The sequence below is a fragment of the Spinacia oleracea genome, chromosome 1 (assembly GCF_020520425.1).
Source record: "Spinacia oleracea cultivar Varoflay chromosome 1, BTI_SOV_V1, whole genome shotgun sequence".
Taxonomy (NCBI): domain Eukaryota; kingdom Viridiplantae; phylum Streptophyta; class Magnoliopsida; order Caryophyllales; family Amaranthaceae; genus Spinacia; species Spinacia oleracea.
In genome coordinates this window covers 102,080,232-102,100,181 of record NC_079487.1, presented here as the reverse complement: position 1 = coordinate 102,100,181, position 19,950 = coordinate 102,080,232, and the positions used below count along the sequence as shown (strand labels likewise).

Sequence of the window (19,950 nt, the reverse complement as noted above, 5' to 3'; positions counted from 1 at the left end):
ACAAAAGCTTTTGTGTAAGACCGTCTAACGGTTAGACCACTTTTTTGGTACTAACTAAAATAGTGTAAAGCATAACTATAAGTAATAAAATCACAACTAATTGAATAACAAAATAATCAAGGTATAAAGACAAATAGTTAAATTTATGAGTCGTAGTTATTATTTTAGAACAAACTTATTAATAACTAAAACTCATAAAATCTTAACTAATCAGTTTCATTGTTTAACTAATTGGTTCGGTTGCATAACTAATTGGTTTCGTTCCTTAACTAATTGAATTTCAAACTTAACTAATTGGTTTCGCCGGTTAACTAATTAGTTAAAGTGCATGCATAAAAGTGGTCTAACCGTTAGACCGTCTTTCCTAAAAGTTTGTAATATTTATAATAATGAGCAGCTAAAAATGTTTGTTGTCTCTTTTATGACCCACAAACCACTGTTAGCCTAAGGACCTATCCCTAAAATAGAATTGCCGTAACAAATTGACTTGAGAGAAATGTTGCACGGGCATTAATGTTAATCAGCAAACCTTTGAAGGAGTGAATATATAGAATTAATGATGAAAATAGTGTTAAAGGGGTGAGTAATACGGTTCAAAATTTTGAATTCTGATGAAAGAGGAATCAATTTTTGGACAAAGCCATAGTTGACATGAGAAAGCCATGGTATCAGATGACAAAATTCAAGAATTTCTTTTTACAGATCATGAAATTACATATGGCCAAAACAACAATTCAATCCAAGATATATTACAGATGACCTTCGACCGTGAATTAACCCACCGGAGAAGATGTGACGGTCAACGGTAATGGTCGCCGGATAGTAGGTCGCCGGTAATGGTGGGCGGCTGCACCCTTCTTTCTCCCCTCTTTCCCTCTTTCGTGAGTTAGGGTTAGAAACTTAGGTGGAATGAATTTTGATCTTTGAGGTAGAGGTGGGTATGAGATTCCAGGGGTTTGGGAGGGAGATAAAACGCCCTAGGTATGAGACTCTATTTCAAAAAAGCCCAACCAAACAATAAAATAGATGGAATGATTTCTAACTCCATTCCAAATGCCCCAACCAAACGACTTTTGCTGACTTTGTTTACGAACCTAAACATTTACATTTCTAAGTTTGAGCTTTTGAGCTCAAGCTTATTAAATAGAAGCCCAATCAAGGAGCATTTGATTTGCATGGTGGCATCAGGTATGGGTTAAAATCAGAAATTATATCAAATATCGTTTGAGTTTGCAACTTAATTTTTAATATCATGTGTTAGGTTCAGTTTGCTAATGAGTTTGAAATCCTTTTAAACCCATACCCCATACCTAGAATTCACGAACCAAACACCCCCTAAAAGGGGTAACTTGAACAAGGAATTATTAACACTTGTGTTTCATACTCAATTTACTCACCCAGAAGTTCAAAAATGATTTATTTAGAGACCCTCCTACAAGGCTACAAGCCTATGAAACCAAACTGGCAAGAAAAAAACCCAGTTATTCATAAACTTTGGGCAAAAGACCAGGAAACAGGATAAACAACAGCCCCACTTAAGCATCATCAAGGGCAAGAACTCCAGGCAATGGTTTGCCTTCCAAAAGCTCCAAACTTGCACCACCTCCAGTAGAGATGTGGCTCATCTTGTCTGCAAGACCAACCTTCTCCACAGCAGCAACAGAATCACCTCCTCCGATGATTGTGGTCACACCCTTTCCACTAAGCTCCGCCAACTGCCTCGCTACCGCCTGCAAGACATATTGTCAGATGTCAATTCCAAACTTCAAACACACCATAAGTTGATAAAGGCTCTGTTTGGCACGCCAGCACGCCATCTCAGGTGTCTTAAATGATAAGGTGCTGAAATTTTAAATCACCTTAAATGATTAAAGTGGTTTGTCAAGCACCTTAAATAGAATACAAGGTCTTGAAATTGACTTAAATTGAGACGTTACTTTGAGTAACCTTTCAATTTAAGGTCCTTAAATTTTCAAGTATTTTTACCTTTAATTTTTTATTTAAAACAATTATTTTATAAATTTCAGCTACTTAAACCATCTATTCTACCAAACAATTCATCTATTCTGTTATCTTATTAGTTTCAGCACCTTATCAGTTTCAGCTACAACCTTTCCAATTTCAGCTAACTTATCAGTTTCAGCTCTATTAGTTAGTTTGCCAAACATAGCCTAACTAAAATTTGATCATTTACCTCAGTCCCTGCAGCGAATTTCTCAAATTCAAAGACACCCATAGGTCCATTCCAGATGACGGTCTGAGTCTTATCCAAAGCCTCACTGAATGTGACGATAGAATCTGGGCCAATGTCCAAACCCATCCAGCCATCAGGAATAGCAGAGGCTGGTACAACCTATAAAATAGTAACAATCATGAGACTACATCATCATCATATTAGCACTACTGTGGATACTGAGAGAAGGGGGAAATCACAAATACACATAGTATATCTAATTACGTGTACAAACCTTGCTGTCAGCATCAGCAGAAAACTTGTTAGCAATTACGACGTCAGTAGGCAGCATCAGAGATACTCCTTGAGCTTTTGCCTTCTCAATTAGCAGGTTTGCAAGTTCAAGCTTGTCTTCCTCTACCAAAGAGGATCCAACTGAGAGTCCTTGTGCTTTGTAAAAAGTGAATATCATTCCTCCTCCAAGTAAAAGATAGTCCACCTTAGCTAACAGTGACTCAATCACACCAATCTTTGAAGACACCTTAGAGCCACCAACAATGGCAGCAAAAGGTTTCTTGGGGTTTGCCACAGCTCCGACTAGGTAATCAAGTTCCTACAATCAAGTAAACACACAAGAATTAAACAAAAACAATCTTTTATGTAGGACTTCCTTCAAATTCAAGCTGTCTTAGTCCAGCCAAGAAAGTATGCCAGTAATACTCCTATCAATTGATATATTTGGGTTTTTTTTAACAAAAAGTTTAAATATGACCAAGCCATTCCAAGCCTTTAATATGAAGACGTATGCTGTTGTATGAGAAATGACCGTCTACACCAGGGTAGTCTGTACAAAACCCATCAGCCTAAGAATATTTTTTTATTTTAAACTTCATGAATTGCATAAATAACTTCAATTGAAAGCTTTAGATCTTATCTGAACCATTAAATCAATGTGATCATCTATCACGACATTGTCGACAACACTCCAATTGAAACTTAGGAGCTACCTACACTACCAACTTCACCGGGTGGACTCAGGATCAAATAATCAATTTCTAGACTATAAATAAGCAACAACAATGAGCATTCTGCATCAAAATGGACAAGGGTGTACAGCTTGAGCAATAAACTTTTTTTGAGTGATAATGTGATATGAATGGGCACTGACCAGCAGTTAACAACTTTTAAGCGCTAAAAAAAATGCTATATTCAGCATGCACACACCATGTTCAAGCCACATGCCAATTAATTCAGGAGAAACAAGTACCTTTTGCATCAAGAAGCCAGCAACAGAAGGCTTCAAATATTTGGCAACACCCTCAGTGGAAGCATGAGCTCTGTGGGCAGTACCGAAAGCATCATTCACATAGACATCTGCTAGAGCGGCCAATTTCTTTGCAAACTCGGGATCATTCTTCTCTTCCTCTTTATAGAATCTCACATTCTCAAGGAGCAATACACCTCCTTCAGGCAAATCAGCCACCATTTTCTCGACTTCCTCACCAATGGAATCATTTGCCATTTTAACCTGTATCAAATCAACAATACAGCCAGAAAGGAAAGTGTAAGTCAAATGAATCAGACATTTCCTTCACAAAATTTAACTTTTTTTTGTGAGGGAATGCATCCACAATCTATAGAGACCGACATAAAATCGGACCTCAGCACCAAGAAGCTCGGAAAGCCTTGGGATAAGGGGCTTCAAGCTGAACTTAGGTGTGACACCTTTTGGACGTCCCTGGAAGAAAAAAGGCAACAAAATCAATCAGCAACAAGATATCATCACAACAAGCAAAAAAGGTCACATTTTGCTAGCTGTGAAAGCACCACTTGAACACTATATGATTACCCTCATGCCTAAAATGCTCAAATAGAAATTCATAAAAAATCTACAAAGACACAAACACAACACCGTCACTGAACTTTTCACCTTCACTCAACTAAGTAACAAAAGTAAGACCTGGATAAATGGTTAGTGTATGACGGGCCAACAGTCAAAGCTACAACATAAGCAACAAGAGGTAGGAATCTCTTAATATGTCTAAGATGGTGGGCAATTCATTTCATATACCCTAAACCACCAAATTTTACAGCCAATTGAAAGGAAACTTGAAGAACAATCATACACAACAACCTATATAGCACAACATATTGTATTCCACCAATTCAATGAAAACCCAAATGAATAATAATACTATAAAGTTGATACCCATTTAACCAAAACTTCAAATGAGGTATATTTTCAACAGACCTTGCAAAGCTAAGACAACAGATGTTACTCAACACATACCCCCATTACCCGAATTTGATTCCAACAAAACTTGACTGTGGCTGAAAGTGATCTACTTTCCGTTAATTGGAAATCAAACCCGAACAAAATGATTTCTTACCCGACGATCAGAACCGAGCAACCCCATTGTCCACAGCAAATTTCAAACAAACCCAGATGCGGAATCATATTAATATCTTGAAAACAACATACACTAAACAATCAACAAACCCCATAAGCACATCAAAACGGTAGGCCATTTTCAAATAACTGCAAATCTTAAGCTATTAATTCAACATTAAAAACAATCCAGAGAAAACACAGATGCAAAATGACATAGAACAACAAACCCATTTGGCAAAGACTTAGAAATTGAACAAATTAAAAGATCGGACAAAAGAAATATATACCAGATGACTGCAGAGAATGACTTTAGCGCCATGACCAGACAAGTATTTAATAGTAGGGACAGCAGCACGAATCCTTGTATCATCAGTGATGTTACAATTATCATCCAATGGAACATTCAAATCTACACGAACAAATACTCTTTTCCCCTTCAAATCTGCCTCTTTTAGTGTTGATACACTCCTCTTTGTCGCCATTTTAAACCAAATCTAATCAACAACAAATAAAAAAATGTTATTCAAGATCAAAAACCCAGAAAATAAATACATCGAATCAATTAAAACATAGAAAAATGGCATGAATTTAAGATTTGAGATTGGATCCATGGGACTTACAGGAATAGTGGGATTCTTTTCTGGAAGTGTAATGGAGAGTGATGAAAATGGTGAAGGTAAAGGCAGAGAGAGACGGAATGTTCGAGAAAGTTTTATAGAGGTAGAGTGGTACGGTGCGGGATTAGGAGGTGGGTGCTAAAATGAGCCGCTTTCGTGTCACGCAAGAAGTTGTTAAAACTTAGAAAGTAGTGGTCGGAAACAATCTATCTATCTATACTAATATATTAAAAGACGTTGTGAAAAAAGTCTATGTGCCACGTAGTACTCTTCTCTTTGCGCCACATCATTCACTCATCAAGTGGTATGTCATGTCATGGACATCAAAAAATCAATACAATGAGATTTGAACTCCAGACCTCAAATGTGGATGACAACACTCATTACCATCTTAACCAACCACCAATTGTGTTTTATCTTTTCACATTAATTTATAAATAAATGGATAAACATAAAGAAACATGATGTCATAAAGTCTCATAAGCATCACTTATAAAAAATGTCTTGCATGGCTGTATATATCTAATTTGGTGTTTACTAATTTGTAGCAGATAGTTCAACTAGAAAATTAATTATACAATTTGTAAGATGATCTAATTGAAAAATTAGATGGTATGATAAATGACGTAATGCATGTGCGATGTGCCTGTGTAGTTGACGAATTTAATGTATCCTTTATGGTATACATGTCTTTTGCAAATATTGAGCTCTAATCTAAAATTTTAACTATTCAATGTATCAATCGAGGCATCGCCCGAGCCACACACTAGTTTCTTACTTTAAAAGTTGCAATTTTGTAAATACGAGTAGAATATTCCTAGCATTTTTTACAAGTTTAAAATTTAAAATTATACTATTGTCATATTGGTGATCTTGCAATCTTGCATGTATCTTGCTTATGCATTTGGAAGATAAAAAATGGCTAAATAAAAATGTTAGACCGATGAGTGTTAAAAACAGGTTTTTAAGGCTAAAATGTAGAATAATATATTAGAATAATCTTACAAAAATTGTTGCGTTGTGTTAATGAAATCGATTGTTGTGTTGTATTAGTGAAATCATTGCATAGGAAATGAGATTCGATGCAATCAGGGTGCTCAATCGCCTTCATCGATTCATGCTCTAAAGTTAACACAATTGTTAACACACGATAACGATATTGGGTGTGAGACGAAGTTACTGAAACTTGTGCCCAATAGAGAAAATAGAAAAAGAGATAACCATTGTGTATTTTCAAAGAACAGGAAGTGAGTGATTTAGTGGAGAAGTAATAAAAATCAAAGAAGTTAAGAGACTCAAAAGAGCTCAATGAACGTCATCAATATATTTATGTATGATCATGTAGAGTTTAGTAACCTCCCTCATTAATCAAGAAGAACACCAACCAACCAACCAACTCAACATAATCAGAATAATTAAGTCTCTTAAACATAATAAAAAAATTGTTGCGAAATGAATCACAAGGAATAAAGTAAACGGACAAGCCATGACTTTAATTTGTCCTCCGTCCGATGGGGCGAGAATGCAACAACAAACCACGAATTATGGAGGTCGTTCGGTTGGGTGAATTAACCTAGCTTCTATTTTTCCTTCATGGTCGCTCCTGATCAGCAAGACTGTCCGGTCCCATCGGGCAAAAGTCTTTTCAAGTTTTACTTCCACTGATATGACCCCTATATTCTTATAAAGGATACATTCACACCAAATATGCTTTACCCGCATATATCATGACTATTACGACAAAGCATCAGATTTTGATCGAATGAACCTTAACCCTCCTTCATTCGTTGTTTAATCCGCTCCATCTGAATCCATCAATCACCCATTTAATATGTCACCAGCATCTATTCCATTGCCAACAGTGTATGAAACAAATGGATTATATTGGTGAAACATACGGATTACATGGGTGATTAACGAATAAACATTTTATATTTAGTTTTTTTTTACGTCAGCTACAGTTTATAACATATAGTCAAAATTTATTTTATATAAAAAATTAAAATCAAACACAAATGGTTTAAAGAACTAAATTTGCAACAAGAATTTTTAACATTTTATAATATCTTGGATGAAAAATATATTAAACACGTGGATGGATGGTTAACGGATGGAATGAACTGCCATCTGTATCCGGCCGTTTCGCCATCCAGATCTCATCCATTTTATAATTATGGGTGGATAAGGTAAATGATTTTTCATAAAATATTGTCATTCCTAATGACCCCCATCCTGCTAATGACCAACAGGACACGTCAACACCTATATACGTACGGGGCCATTGCTCAATGATTCTTTATCTTATGGATAATAGTTCGTATCATAAGCATGGCAGCCCTGCCTGTATCTAAAGAGCTTTGTTTATTGTCATAGGTGCCCAATTCTACAATCATTCTTGCTTTCATTCATACTAGAGGAAAAATCCTTATAGGATGCCCATCAAAGGTTGCCCTTATACAACAAGAGCAACCTTTGATGGTTAAAAAAAATTTAAAAAATTAAATGAATAATATCTTCCCTCCAATTTGAAACAAGCGCAACTTAACCTAACATTCACTTCATTTCCATCTTGCAGCAGCCACGTAGACCGTACGTACCTCCATACTCTCTTCTCCTTCTTCTTCTTTTCTCCATCACCGCCCACCATCACCACTTTTGATGAAAAACGTTTAGAATATGGAAATAGGTTCGTTTGTTGGTAGTTGGGTTCGAAAATGCCATTTTTGACCGTAAATGACCTATATCGACCCAAATGACCCATAGGCGTGCTTAACGAACTTAAAATGAGTCTTATAAACATATAACTAATCATATGAATCATGAAAAACGTTTAGAATATGGAAATAGGTTCGTTTGTTGGTAGTTGGGATCGAAAATGCCATTTTTGGCCATAAATGACCTATATCGACCCAAATGACCCTTAGGCGTGCATAACGAACTTGAAATGAGTCTTATAAACATATAACCAATCATATGAATCATGAAAAGGGTTAGAATGTGGAAAGAGGTTCGTTTGTTGGTAGTTGGGATCGAAAATTTTCATTTTTGGCCATAAATGACATATATCGACCCAAATGACCCATAGGCGTGCATAACGAACTTAAAATGAGTCTTATAAACATATAAATAATCATATGAATCATGAAAAACGTTTAGAATATGGAAATAGGTTCGTTTGTTGGTAGTTGGGATCGAAAATGCCATTTTTGGCCATAAATGGCCTATATCGACCCAAATGACCCTTAGGCTTGCATAACGAACTTGAAATGAGTTTCATAAACATATAACTAATCATATGAATCATGAAAAGGGTTAGAATGTGGAAATAGGTTCGTTTGTTGGTAGTTGGGATCGAAAATGCCATTTTTGGCCATAGATGGCCTATATCGACCCAAATGACCCTTATGCTTGCATAACGAACTTGAAATGAGTTTCATAAACATATAACTAATCATATGAATCATGAAAAAGGGTTAGAATGTGGAAATATGTTCGTTTGTTGGTAGTTGGTATCGAAAATGCCATTTTTTGCCATAAATGGCCTATATCGACCCAAATGACCCTTAGGCTTGCATAACGAACTGGAAATGAGTTTCATAAACATATAACTAATCATATGAATCATAAAATAGGGTTAGAATGTGGAAATAAGTTCGTTTGTTGGTAGTTGGTATCGAAAATGTCATTTTTGGCCATAAATAGCCTATATTGACCCAAATGACCCTTAGGCTTGCATAACGAAATTGAAATGAGTTTCATAAACATATAACTAATCATATGAATCATTAAAAAGGGTTAGGATGTGGAAATAGGTTGGTAGTTGGTATCGAAAATGCCATTTTTGGCCATAAATGACCTATATCGACCCTAATAACCCTTAGGCTTGCATAACGAACTTGAAATGAGTTTCATAAACATATAACTAATCATATGAATCATGAAAAAGGGTTAGAACGTGGAAATAGGTTCGTTTGTTGTTAGTTGGGATCGAAAATGCCATTTTTGGCCATAAATGGCCTATATCGACCCAAATGACCCATAGGCGTGCATAACGAACTTGAAATTAGTCTTATAAACATATAACTAATCATATGAATCATGAAAAAGATTTAGAAAGTGTACTAAGGTTCATTTGTTGATATTTGGGATCAAAAATGTCATTTTTGGCCAAATATGATCTATATCGAGATAAATGAGCCTTAGATGTGCATAAAGAACTTGAAATGAATCTTAGTACACTCAGAAAGTTGTTTTCGTGAACAATATAATTTATGTTTTCGCATATGAAACTTAATTTAATTTATTGGTTTGCATGTACGTTGTTCTTTTAAAGGTTTTCACAACTCTAAGGGAGGGGCCCTTTACCAAAGAGGAGTTGGATGAAGTTCGCGACAAGTGGGCTACTTACTTCAACGATTGTGAACTACCCTCAGTGTAATAAATAGAGCAGACTTGTAGTTATCCGTGACTCTTACATTATTTTGTTATTTATCGATTTAATTAATTACATTTGAATTAATTCGGTAATATTATTGAAAATTTGAAATTTATATCATTTTTGAGGAATGTCAAGCTGATGTTTGGTGAAACAGTATTCTATAAATTATAATGCAAAATTTTATATTGCAAAATATCAGGAATTATATTGCAGATTTTTTTATTTTTTTTTAAAAAAAACTTATAAGTTGCCAACTTATAAGATTATAAGTTGCTCTTGTTAAGGGTAACCTTTGATAATTTTACAAAAGTGACCTAGTCATATGTTGTCCTTATAATTGGCAACTTATAAGCCTATTTTAAGGGCAACTTATGATGTTTTTTCCTCTAGTGTCACTAAAGAGCTATCAACACTTTGTTGATTTAACCATTGAAGGGGTAGTTAATGTGATTACATGTGAAGATTCCTACTATCCTACAGTACGCCCCAATACTGTTCTCATTGCATAGCTTGGACAATTGGTGTTGGAATGGAGGGACATTTTCTCGTGTCGTAGAAAACGCATAGTATGGATAGTAGCCAAACAGATATCTATTGCTTTCTTTTGCATTCTACTTCCATTGCCTTGTATATGGTGTTTTATTGTAAATTGTTATAAACAAGTAATCAAATAATGGGTATGTTCTCTTCTCCTTAAAAATAACTTTCATTCTAATCTATACCTAGTCTATACCTAGTATTTCAAAACCCAAACCACAAACACCACAACGCCATATGTCATTATCTTCATTCATAGTGCCACATGTCATTCTCCTTCCATTTTTTTTGGTTTAAAATTAAAGGAATTAAAGAAAAAAATAAATACAGAGTAAATCAAGTAATAATCTCTATTTGCCAATGAAACGTCAATCTGTTTGACTTCTACAACCCCCCCCCCTTCATCTCCAATCCTATTTAATCTTCTTCCTTCATATATTATCTCCTTAAACTTCACCATTCGTAATCAATTAAAAGATTTTATTGATAATTTAAAAAGGGGAGGTATTTCAAGCTGTTATAGTTTGCATGGTTCAATAGCGTATTGCGGAGTATTAATTCATAATTATGTGGCATTTACAAGCTAGAATTATTTTTCAACTTACTGAGTTTCTGATTGGGTTGTTATCAATGTGAAGCTCCCGTCAAGATAATATGCTTGACATGAGATTCACTATTTAAACAAAAAAAATATCATGTTACTAAAATAAATTGTTCTTTTTGCTTAGTTTATGTGCCGTAGCAACTTTGTTGCTAAAGTACTTGCAATGATATTGATCATTATATATTCCCATGGGAAAAATCATATTGTAGCACTACGTATTTCTTTGTGTATTAAGAGGCTTCTATAGTTCTATCATTATTGCATCTTTTAATATTTTTTTTTCATTGCCCCCATTGTCTACATTATTATGTGTGTGTTTTATATCTATCTATACTAATATATTAAAAGGCGTTGTGAAAAATGTATATGTGTCACGTAATACTCTCCTCATTACGCCACATCATCCACTCACCAAGTGTTATGTAATGGACAACCAAAAATCAATACAATGAGGTTTGTACATTAGACCTCAAGTGTGGATGATAACTCACATTACCATCTTAACCAACCACCAATTGTGATTTATCTTTTCACATTAATTTATGAATAAATGTTGACATGAATTCTAAAACAACTAAATTTTTATGTGACTTTTTGATTTCTATGGACTATCTTGGGGAAAAAAATTAAAGCATTATGACAACCATGAAGAAACATGATGTCACAAGTCTTATATATAAGAATTAACTATAGGATTGCCCTACATATCTGCATATATATCTAATTTGGTGTTTATTAATTAATTTAGCACACTTAGTTCCATGAGAAAACAACTTATACAAATTGTAAGATGATATATGATAAATGACGTAGCGTGTATGTGTAGTGGACGAACTTAACGGATGTTTTTCATTCTATAGAATACAAGTATTTTGGTCAATATTGAGCTTAAGAAAAATCTAAAATTTTAATTATTCAATGTAACAACCGTGACATCGCCCGGGCCACACACTAGTAATATCAGTTAAGTTGCAATTAGATCCTATCATGACAATAAGTTCCAATAAGGTTATATAAAGTTCAGTAAGATATATAAGTTTCAATCAGGTTTTGTAAGTTGATTCTCTCAAGTTTACTCTTTTACAATCAGGTCAAATCATGTCCAATAAGTTTCAAACAAGTTTGATCAGGTCAAATTAGGTCAACCAAGTTTAATCAGTTTCAATAAATTCAGATAAGTTCATGTTTCATTTGAGAGCTGGCAAAATCTGACATGACATGTTAACATGATACTAACTGGACACGAAAAAAAACGGGTTAGTATCAAGGATTTAAATGGGTTAATGGGTCGGTTTAGTGTTGATACTCTCAACACGCAACTGACACGCCTTAAACAATGTCATTGAACAAACACAACACGAAAAAAGTGGGTTAGTGTCAAGAGCTTCCTACACAATTAGTTAACGGTTCAACACGACATGACACATTTATAAAACGGGTCGGTTTAGTATTGAAATTTTCCAACCCATTTATATTCGATATGGACACGAACGCGACCCGACACATTTGCCAGCTCTAATCAAAACACCATTCGGGGCCTATCTCTCACAAAAAGCAAATAATTTCCATTTGTTAATCAATGTCATTTATTTTGTTGTCACATAAAAATTGTAGGTACCATCCCTCAATAGAAAGATCTAGTGGCTAAAATAAAGGATTCAAAAGCATGGAACAAGACCATCGAACATCTTCAGCCTCACCTCAACGATAAGGAAATCCTCCCAACATTATTATTATCAAACACTTCACCAAACAAACACACATTTCACTGCTCACTTTTCTGTAATCACACTCCTACAATGGCGTCAACTGCAGCTACACCCTCTTCATTCTCTCTCCTCCAATCTTCCTCCTCAGCCTCCACCTCCTCCACTCGCTCTCCCTCCTTCGTCCGCCTGGCCTCCACCCTTCGCCCTCCTCTCCGCCGTCTCGGATTCGCCGGTGCCGCCGCAGACGCCAGTTTCAGCCTCCATGTCCTCTCCAAGATCAACTCCTACAAATCTCAATCTACCAAGCCCATTAGAGGGGTTGCTTCCATGGCTAAGAAGAGTGTTGGCGATCTAACCTCTGCTGATTTGAAGGGAAAGAAGGTGTTCGTTAGAGCTGACCTTAATGTCCCTCTTGATGACAGCCAGAACATTACTGATGATACCCGAATTCGTGCCGCTATTCCTACCATCAAGCATTTGATCAACAATGGTGCTAAAGTTATTCTTTCTAGTCATTTGGTATGTGGGTTTCTTCCATTTGATCATTTTTTTTGTTTGATTTTCCGGGTTTTTGCTCAATTTTGCACCCAATTTCTAATGTCCATATTGGTTTTAAAGCTAATTAATGGTTTGAATTTTTAGGTTGCTTAATTTTTCCCCTTCATTTGGCATATTTATTTGGTTTTTTGATTAGTATTCTTTGATGGATCAACCATTTGATCAACTTGTGGGGATGAGGTTTTCGCTTTGGTTTGTCTGATCATTTTGATTACACTATACTTGGCGCTTAGTTATGTTACAGTAATGTGTGTTTCTTACTTAAGATTATCAGAAATGTAATGATGTATCCGATTGGTGAATAGTGATTGTAAGCAGAGCTGTCCATTCGAGCAAATGAGTCATGTTTATTTTTGGACTAATGTGGATTTTGGAGTACTAATGTAGGATAATTGCATTGTATCACAAACCGATCTAATCAGGTTGTGTTTGGTTTTTATTTCCAGTCAAACTCGGGTTTCTCTCAGTAACTTCATGGTCTTGTGTGTTGGTTGTAAGTTACTAAGTAGGTATACGAGTTATAGCTGATTTATGCTTTTAGTAAGGATTTTAAGTGAGGATTAACCTTAGTACCTTACTGCTTCTCCTTTGTTCTTGGGTTCTGAAAAAAAATGCACAATGATCACTATCTTCCGCATAATCGGGTTTCTCTCAGTAACTTCGTATCCTTGTTGTGTTGGTTTGCTGCTTTATGCTTTTAGTAAGGACGTCAAGTGAGGATTAGCCTTTATGCTTGTCCTTTGTTCTTGAGTTGTGCAAAAAATGGAAAGTGATCACTGTCTTCCATAAGCTATAAGTATTCTGTGAGTTTTTGTGCTATGGAAGTTTGGAATTTCTGGTACTATAACACTTCAATTTCTTTTAAAGTTTATGCCGTACATTTTCCCCTTTGTTCAAGCATTAGCGGCTTTTTCATTCGTGAAACTCAAACCATATGTAAAATTTCAACATCTTCAGCTTACAATTTCCTTTATAAAATTGTCATTACCTGGGTTGTCGATTTGGTGTGTCAACTAGCAGTTCTAGGACTACTTCATTTGTGGTTTTATGTTTTATTTTTGTGTGTGTATAATTTGAAAAATTGCCTCATAGAGTTTTCTTCAATCGCCTCATAGAGTGTAGTTCAATCAAAGACTCGTAATGCGCTCTCTTCCTAGCAATATATCTGTTTTTATCATGCCAACTGTTATTATTCAATGACGAGTGAGTTGTTTTTGAGAGTTTCACTTGTAATTTGCTTAAACATTATAATGGTTAGAGCAATTACTCTGACCGAACACTATTATAGCTAGATCTGCACATTTTTCTTTTACTTTTTTTTTGGAGGGAATGTTACCTCTTTTTCTTTTGGGAGTTTGGTTTTTTCAGTCTCTCTCAATACATCATTATATGTCTCTTCCTTTGCACATGCTTGTTATATTGGGTTGAAAACTTCAAGTTATGGCTGCACCCATATCAGCTATCTGGGTACATAAGCTTTATTCACAAGCCAGTTATTTAAATGTTTCATGTAGGTAAATTACATATTGATATCAACCATTTAGTGGGAAACATATTGATTTTTCATAAACTTCATAGTCGGTGTTCTAATGAAGATCTCTCTATTTTCCATGTAGGGGCGGCCTAAAGGTGTTACTCCAAAATTCAGCTTGGCACCACTTGTACCTAGGCTTTCTGAACTTCTTGGTCTTCAGGTACGCCATATGCTTCTTCATGATCTCTCTATTTTCCATGTAGGGGCGGCCTAAAGGTGTTACTCCATGCTCCACATTTGTGATTGTTACAAGTCTTCAAATGGTTGCTTTCCTTTTGGAGACTGTTTCACTCATAAACCTATCAATATTATTCAACCTGCATGTTTTTCTTCAACTGCAGACAGTAACTACTTATTGTTTAAAATTAACAGGTTGTGAAGGCTGATGATTGCATTGGTCCAGATGTTGAGAAGTTGGTTGCTGAACTCCCAGAAGGTGGCGTTCTTCTCCTTGAGAATGTTAGGTTCTACAAGGAAGAGGAAAAGAATGATCCAGAATTTGCAAAGAAGCTTGCTTCCTTGGCAGATCTGTATGTGAATGATGCTTTTGGCACTGCCCACAGAGCTCATGCATCAACCGAGGGAGTTACCAAATTTTTGAAGCCATCTGTTGCTGGCTTCCTCTTACAGAAGGTAGACACTTTATATTCTCTTCTCCAAGCTGCTTCTTCGAAATGTCTAGGTTTGGGGGATTAAATGTTTTATCATGCGGAAAAGTTTCTTTGAAAAGCTTCAATTTCTCATTTAATGTTCCATACAAATGGTTTTTCTTCTTAAACATAAAAATTATTTATTTATTGTCAATCTTCTCTAGAAAATGGATATCGGGAACCTGTTCTTATGCCATTTTCACTTGATCTTATGATTTATGTAACTGGGTAATTTTTTTGGATAGAATAGTTGACTGTATGCAATGCAAAACACCAATGACTAACCTAAAACAATTCATCCCCTTTTCCGACCTCCTAAAGTTTCCTCTCTTAACTTTTGATGAGGAGGTTTAGCGGGTTAATCGCTTTCATTTTATCGTTAGATATAACGTTGATCTTGTTAACTAACTTGAATTCTATTGGTTGCGCATCAGGAATTGGACTACCTTGTTGGAGCTGTTTCTAACCCAAAGAGACCATTTGCTGCTATAGTTGGTGGTTCAAAGGTCTCTTCCAAAATTGGAGTAATTGAGTCACTTTTGGAGAAATGTGATATCCTACTCCTTGGAGGAGGAATGATCTTTACATTCTACAAAGCTCAAGGTATGTCAGTTGGATCTTCTCTGGTTGAAGAGGATAAGCTTGACCTTGCAACTTCTCTCCTCGCCAAGGCTAAGGAAAAGGGCGTGTCTCTGTTGTTGCCTACTGATGTCGTTATTGCGGACAAGTTTGCTGCTGATGCAGACAGCAAGGTAAACATGCTGATGATCATTGCTTTCACCTACTCATTTGCAATTGGGCTGTGTTTGTCATTTTATCTCTATTATATAAGGGACCGTCTGAGTGGCGTAAATAAGGGACCGTCTGAGCGGCGTAAATATTGATTGCCTATTTTACCCTTTACTCATCATCATTATCATTACCCCATTGCCTCAAAGAGGCTCCCGCAAGAAGCGGGGTAAGGGGGGTCGGACGTATGCAATCTTACCCCTGCAATTGCAGAGAGGTTGTTTCCAATTGACCCAAAAGCGATAACGGGACAACAACGGGACGACCATCTTCTACTTCATGGAAAGGAAGCGAAGAGGTATTAAGAGCCATTTTGATTTAGTCCATCACATCCCACAGCCAAAAGAACAAATGAATCTTTGGCTCCATCGGAAATTACTAAAATTAAAAAAATTTAAACAAATTAAACACAAAATATTTTATGTTACAATATAAAAGGGTATTAATTTAAAAGATAATTACTAAAATTACCAAAAATATTAAAACTAAGAAAACAAAAAAGGGGAAAAAGTATTATCGCGTGTGTGTTTTTGAATTACAAGCACGCATCACGTGCATAGAAAACTAGTGTTTTCTGTAACTAGTGTTTTCTGTATTTAATCAAATTTTTGCATGGGGGGCTTTGTAGGAAGGTAGAGGGTGTGACCATGTCTTGAATTTTGGGTGGCTAACCAATTGAAGAATAAGAAATTTGTATAACGTTAATTTTATTACTGACAATTGTGCTATGATGCTTGGCAAACTTCAGATTGTCCCCGCATCTGGAATCCCTGACGGATGGATGGGATTGGACATTGGACCTGATTCTATTAAGACATTTAGTGAAGCTTTGGACACTACCCAGACCGTCATCTGGAATGGTCCCATGGGAGTTTTTGAATTCGAAAAGTTTGCTGCTGGTACAGAGGTAAGACAGTGGTGTTTTCTTTATTCCTTGGTAAATTTTCAGGAACTCCTTGCTGAATCATGAATCTACTGCGTTTGCTTTAACTTATGTGATTTGTTCATTTGCTGACCGCGTATCACAGTATCAGATAACCAATGTTTTCATAGAGATGTGCTTTTAAGACTTGTATGATCCAGACCAGTTTTTTTTTTTTTGTTTCAGTTGCTGCATTTTGACAGTAGTCAATCATCTTTTGTCAGGGTAGAACTTATTTTGAAACTTGTCTGTCGGGATATGTTACTTGATTCATGAATTACTAATTCACCTGCACAAACGATACTCCCTCCGTCCCATATTATTTTTGACACTTATCAAGGCACATAGTTTTAAGAGATAAATTGTTTTTTGTTCTCAAATACTTCATTATTTATCAGAAAAGTAGATGGGAAAGTAGATAGTGGTGTATTATTTTATTGAAAATTAGATATGGGAGTGTTTATTTTAATGCAATGTGATAGAGAGTGAGACCGATGTATTTAAATAATTGTGGGACCTTTCTCAAAATAGAAGTGTTAAAACTAATCTGGAAGTCTGGAACGGATGAAAATGGAAAGTGTAAAAACTAGTCCGTAATATTCTTATTTTGCTTCCCTTTTGCAGGCTATTGCTAAGAAGCTAGAGGAGATAAGCAAGAAGGGTGCAACCACAATTATCGGTGGTGGTGACTCAGTTGCAGCAGTAGAGAAGGTAGGAGTGGCAGAGGCAATGAGCCACATATCAACTGGTGGTGGAGCTAGTTTGGAGTTGTTAGAAGGCAAACAGCTTCCTGGAGTACTTGCTCTTAATGAGGCCGACCCAGTTCCGGTTTAAGACCACTCTATACAAATTCTTTTTTTCCCCCTCTCTTCACAGGTTCATCCTCTTAACATGAGTTTGTAACCGAGAAAACAGATAGAAAATGAGCCACTTTGTAGATGTCTTACCATTGTTTGCAATAAACGTGTATGATGTTGATCATTTGAAGATGTTACACAAGATTTTGTGGAACTATCAACTATGTATGGCCAATTAACCATATGGGTATATAAGTGAACGTCCTTTTGCCACCTGAGTATAAAACTTAGCACATGTGTTGTTTGAGAATGAAAGTAACTTAATTCATGATGACATATTAACCTTTTTCGTTAGCATGTATGTTACACGTGTATAAGTCAATCACTAGAATTAATTAGTTAATCATTGAAATTAATTAGTTAAATACTGAAAACAAATAGTTAAGCAATGCAACTAATTAGTTAAGCACTAAAACTAGTTAGTTAACCAATTTAACAAAATTAGTTAAGTAGTTGAACCAATTAATTAACCAAACAAAGTGGTCTTTTCGATAAGGCGATCTTGCACAAAAATTGTCGATTTTAATTTTAATATTTCTATTCATTAATTTTTCACCAAGTATCTTCGAGTTCTCAAAAATAACTAAATATCCTCCAAGTTTCCAAAATTCACCAAATCCCCCTCATTATTACAACCCTTAATAGTTGTTAAAATTTTATTTTCTCTTTTCCCCCATTTGTTCTCTTTTCCTAGACCAACTTTCATTCAACGGGTTCCCTCAAAAAAAAAAAAAAAAAAAACTTTCATTCAACGGGAGAAGGGGCATAATCCACAACCCCAATAACTTCATGCTCCACCCACCTCCTATTCTGCTCCTAATTTCTTTCTCCTCACTTGTACGATTTACCATTGCCAACAAATAACTCAATTGAAAACCATAATTAATAAATATGTTGAATTTAAGTCGATTTCGTGAAGAATAAACTCTTGAGTCTTGAATTTGAATTCGAGATTTTTAATTCTTGAATTAATTATGAAAATATCAAGGTCGGTGGACACGCATTTGTCAATTCTACTCTTGATTTCGACATCAAAGGAAACTGAACTAGTTAGGCTTAACAAAGGGAGATATTACCAACTATATATCATCATGACCTTGCTTTACCATTCATCTACATCCCCTATAGTACGTATAGAGCATGACTAACAAGCACAAAAGTAACACTTGGACATGTAAGCCGGATGCCCCAACTTATTCCTTGATAAAAAAAACATTACAAGATCAAAAAAACAAACAATACAATTTATAAGGATATGTTACGTTTCACTTATTTTGACTTATTTTAGAAAAAATAACTTCACTCAGACTCCGTTTACTCCATTTATTTTGTCAGAATTTATATTATTTGACCTAAATTGAATTTATCTAAACTTATCTTGACTTATTTTATTTGAAAAAAACTCATTTTGTCTAAAATAAACTTATTTGTGTATAAAAATGTTTGAAAAACACGTATTTTTTCATGAACTTATATCATTTGAACTTATTTTGTCTAAAACAAGTCAAAATAAGTTGAATAGAACAAAGTCTTAAGTTTAGATAAGTTCAATTAAGTTCAGAGAATATAAGTTAAAAAAATTATTTGCAGACATTTTTGCACACAAATAAGTTCATTTTGAATAATTTTTTTCTCCAGATAAAATAAGTCCAGTTATGTTCAGATAAGTTTAGGTAATATAAGTTCAGACAAAATAAGTGGAATAGAACGGAGCTTAAGTTTACATATCCATAAACACAATTGCTGCACCATATATTCACACGGGGATCCCTTCTAGTTTAATCGCTTAAGTCTGTCTACAATATCCTGTGAAACTCATCAAAAGCTGGCAATGAGTTGGGTTTGGTCAAAATCAGGTCGATTTTTAAAAACAATTAATATTAGGTAAATTTGAGTAATTTTTGAGATTTAACTTTGAGAACCTTTACTTTACTTTTATTTTTTATTTATTAATTAAAATGATTAAAGTATAATTAAGAGCTAATTGTGATGTTATGGACTAATTAAGTGGAATATGGATTAAGATAACAATTGTCATCAATCCATTAGAAATGTACTTTGTAGTTAGTAATTGACAAATTTTAACAAGTTATGTAGTAATTGACAAACTCTTTAACAACGTAGGTAGTAATTGCCAAACTTTTCTAAAAGCTAAAGCAAAATTTGTTTA

At 35.1% G+C, this 19,950-nt stretch overlaps 2 protein-coding genes across 2 annotated transcripts; one reads left to right on the top strand and one right to left on the bottom strand.

Moving 5' to 3' along the window:
* Positions 1–1,316: 1,316 nt before the first annotated feature.
* Positions 1,317–5,343, bottom strand: LOC110804414 (phosphoglycerate kinase 3, cytosolic). Its single transcript, XM_022010006.2, has 7 exons — positions 5,186–5,343; positions 4,853–5,059; positions 3,834–3,911; positions 3,441–3,701; positions 2,469–2,786; positions 2,195–2,353; positions 1,317–1,730 (listed from the first exon to the last, which is right to left on the bottom strand). Exons 2-7 carry the CDS (start codon positions 5,045–5,047, stop codon positions 1,536–1,538), a joined length of 1,206 nt encoding a protein of 401 aa, XP_021865698.1. The 5' UTR covers positions 5,048–5,059; positions 5,186–5,343; the 3' UTR covers positions 1,317–1,535.
* Positions 5,344–12,356: 7,013 nt separating this feature from the next.
* On the top strand, positions 12,357–18,054 carry LOC110804423 (phosphoglycerate kinase, chloroplastic-like). Its single transcript, NM_001426489.1, has 6 exons — positions 12,357–12,989; positions 14,645–14,722; positions 14,935–15,195; positions 15,647–15,964; positions 16,750–16,908; positions 17,548–18,054. Exons 1-6 carry the CDS (start codon positions 12,561–12,563, stop codon positions 17,755–17,757), a joined length of 1,455 nt encoding a protein of 484 aa, NP_001413418.1. The 5' UTR covers positions 12,357–12,560; the 3' UTR covers positions 17,758–18,054.
* Positions 18,055–19,950: the final 1,896 nt, after the last annotated feature.

Bases quoted from the DNA above. Each gene is read 5' to 3' on its own strand.
- LOC110804414 (XM_022010006.2), bottom strand. From the start codon at position 5,047: ATGGCGACAAAGAGGAGTGTATCAACACTAAAAGAGGCAGATTTGAAG. The intron at 3,702-3,833 runs GTCCGATTTTAT...GATTTGATACAG, and splicing joins CCGAGCTTCTTGGTGCTGAG to GTTAAAATGGCAAATGATTC. The intron at 1,731-2,194 runs GTAAATGATCAA...TATGTCTTGCAG, and splicing joins AATTCGCTGCAGGGACTGAG to GCGGTAGCGAGGCAGTTGGC.
- LOC110804423 (NM_001426489.1), top strand. From the start codon at position 12,561: ATGGCGTCAACTGCAGCTACACCCTCTTCATTCTCTCTCCTCCAATCT. The intron at 12,990-14,644 runs GTATGTGGGTTT...TTTTCCATGTAG, and splicing joins TTATTCTTTCTAGTCATTTG to GGGCGGCCTAAAGGTGTTAC. The intron at 15,965-16,749 runs GTAAACATGCTG...GGCAAACTTCAG, and splicing joins CTGCTGATGCAGACAGCAAG to ATTGTCCCCGCATCTGGAAT.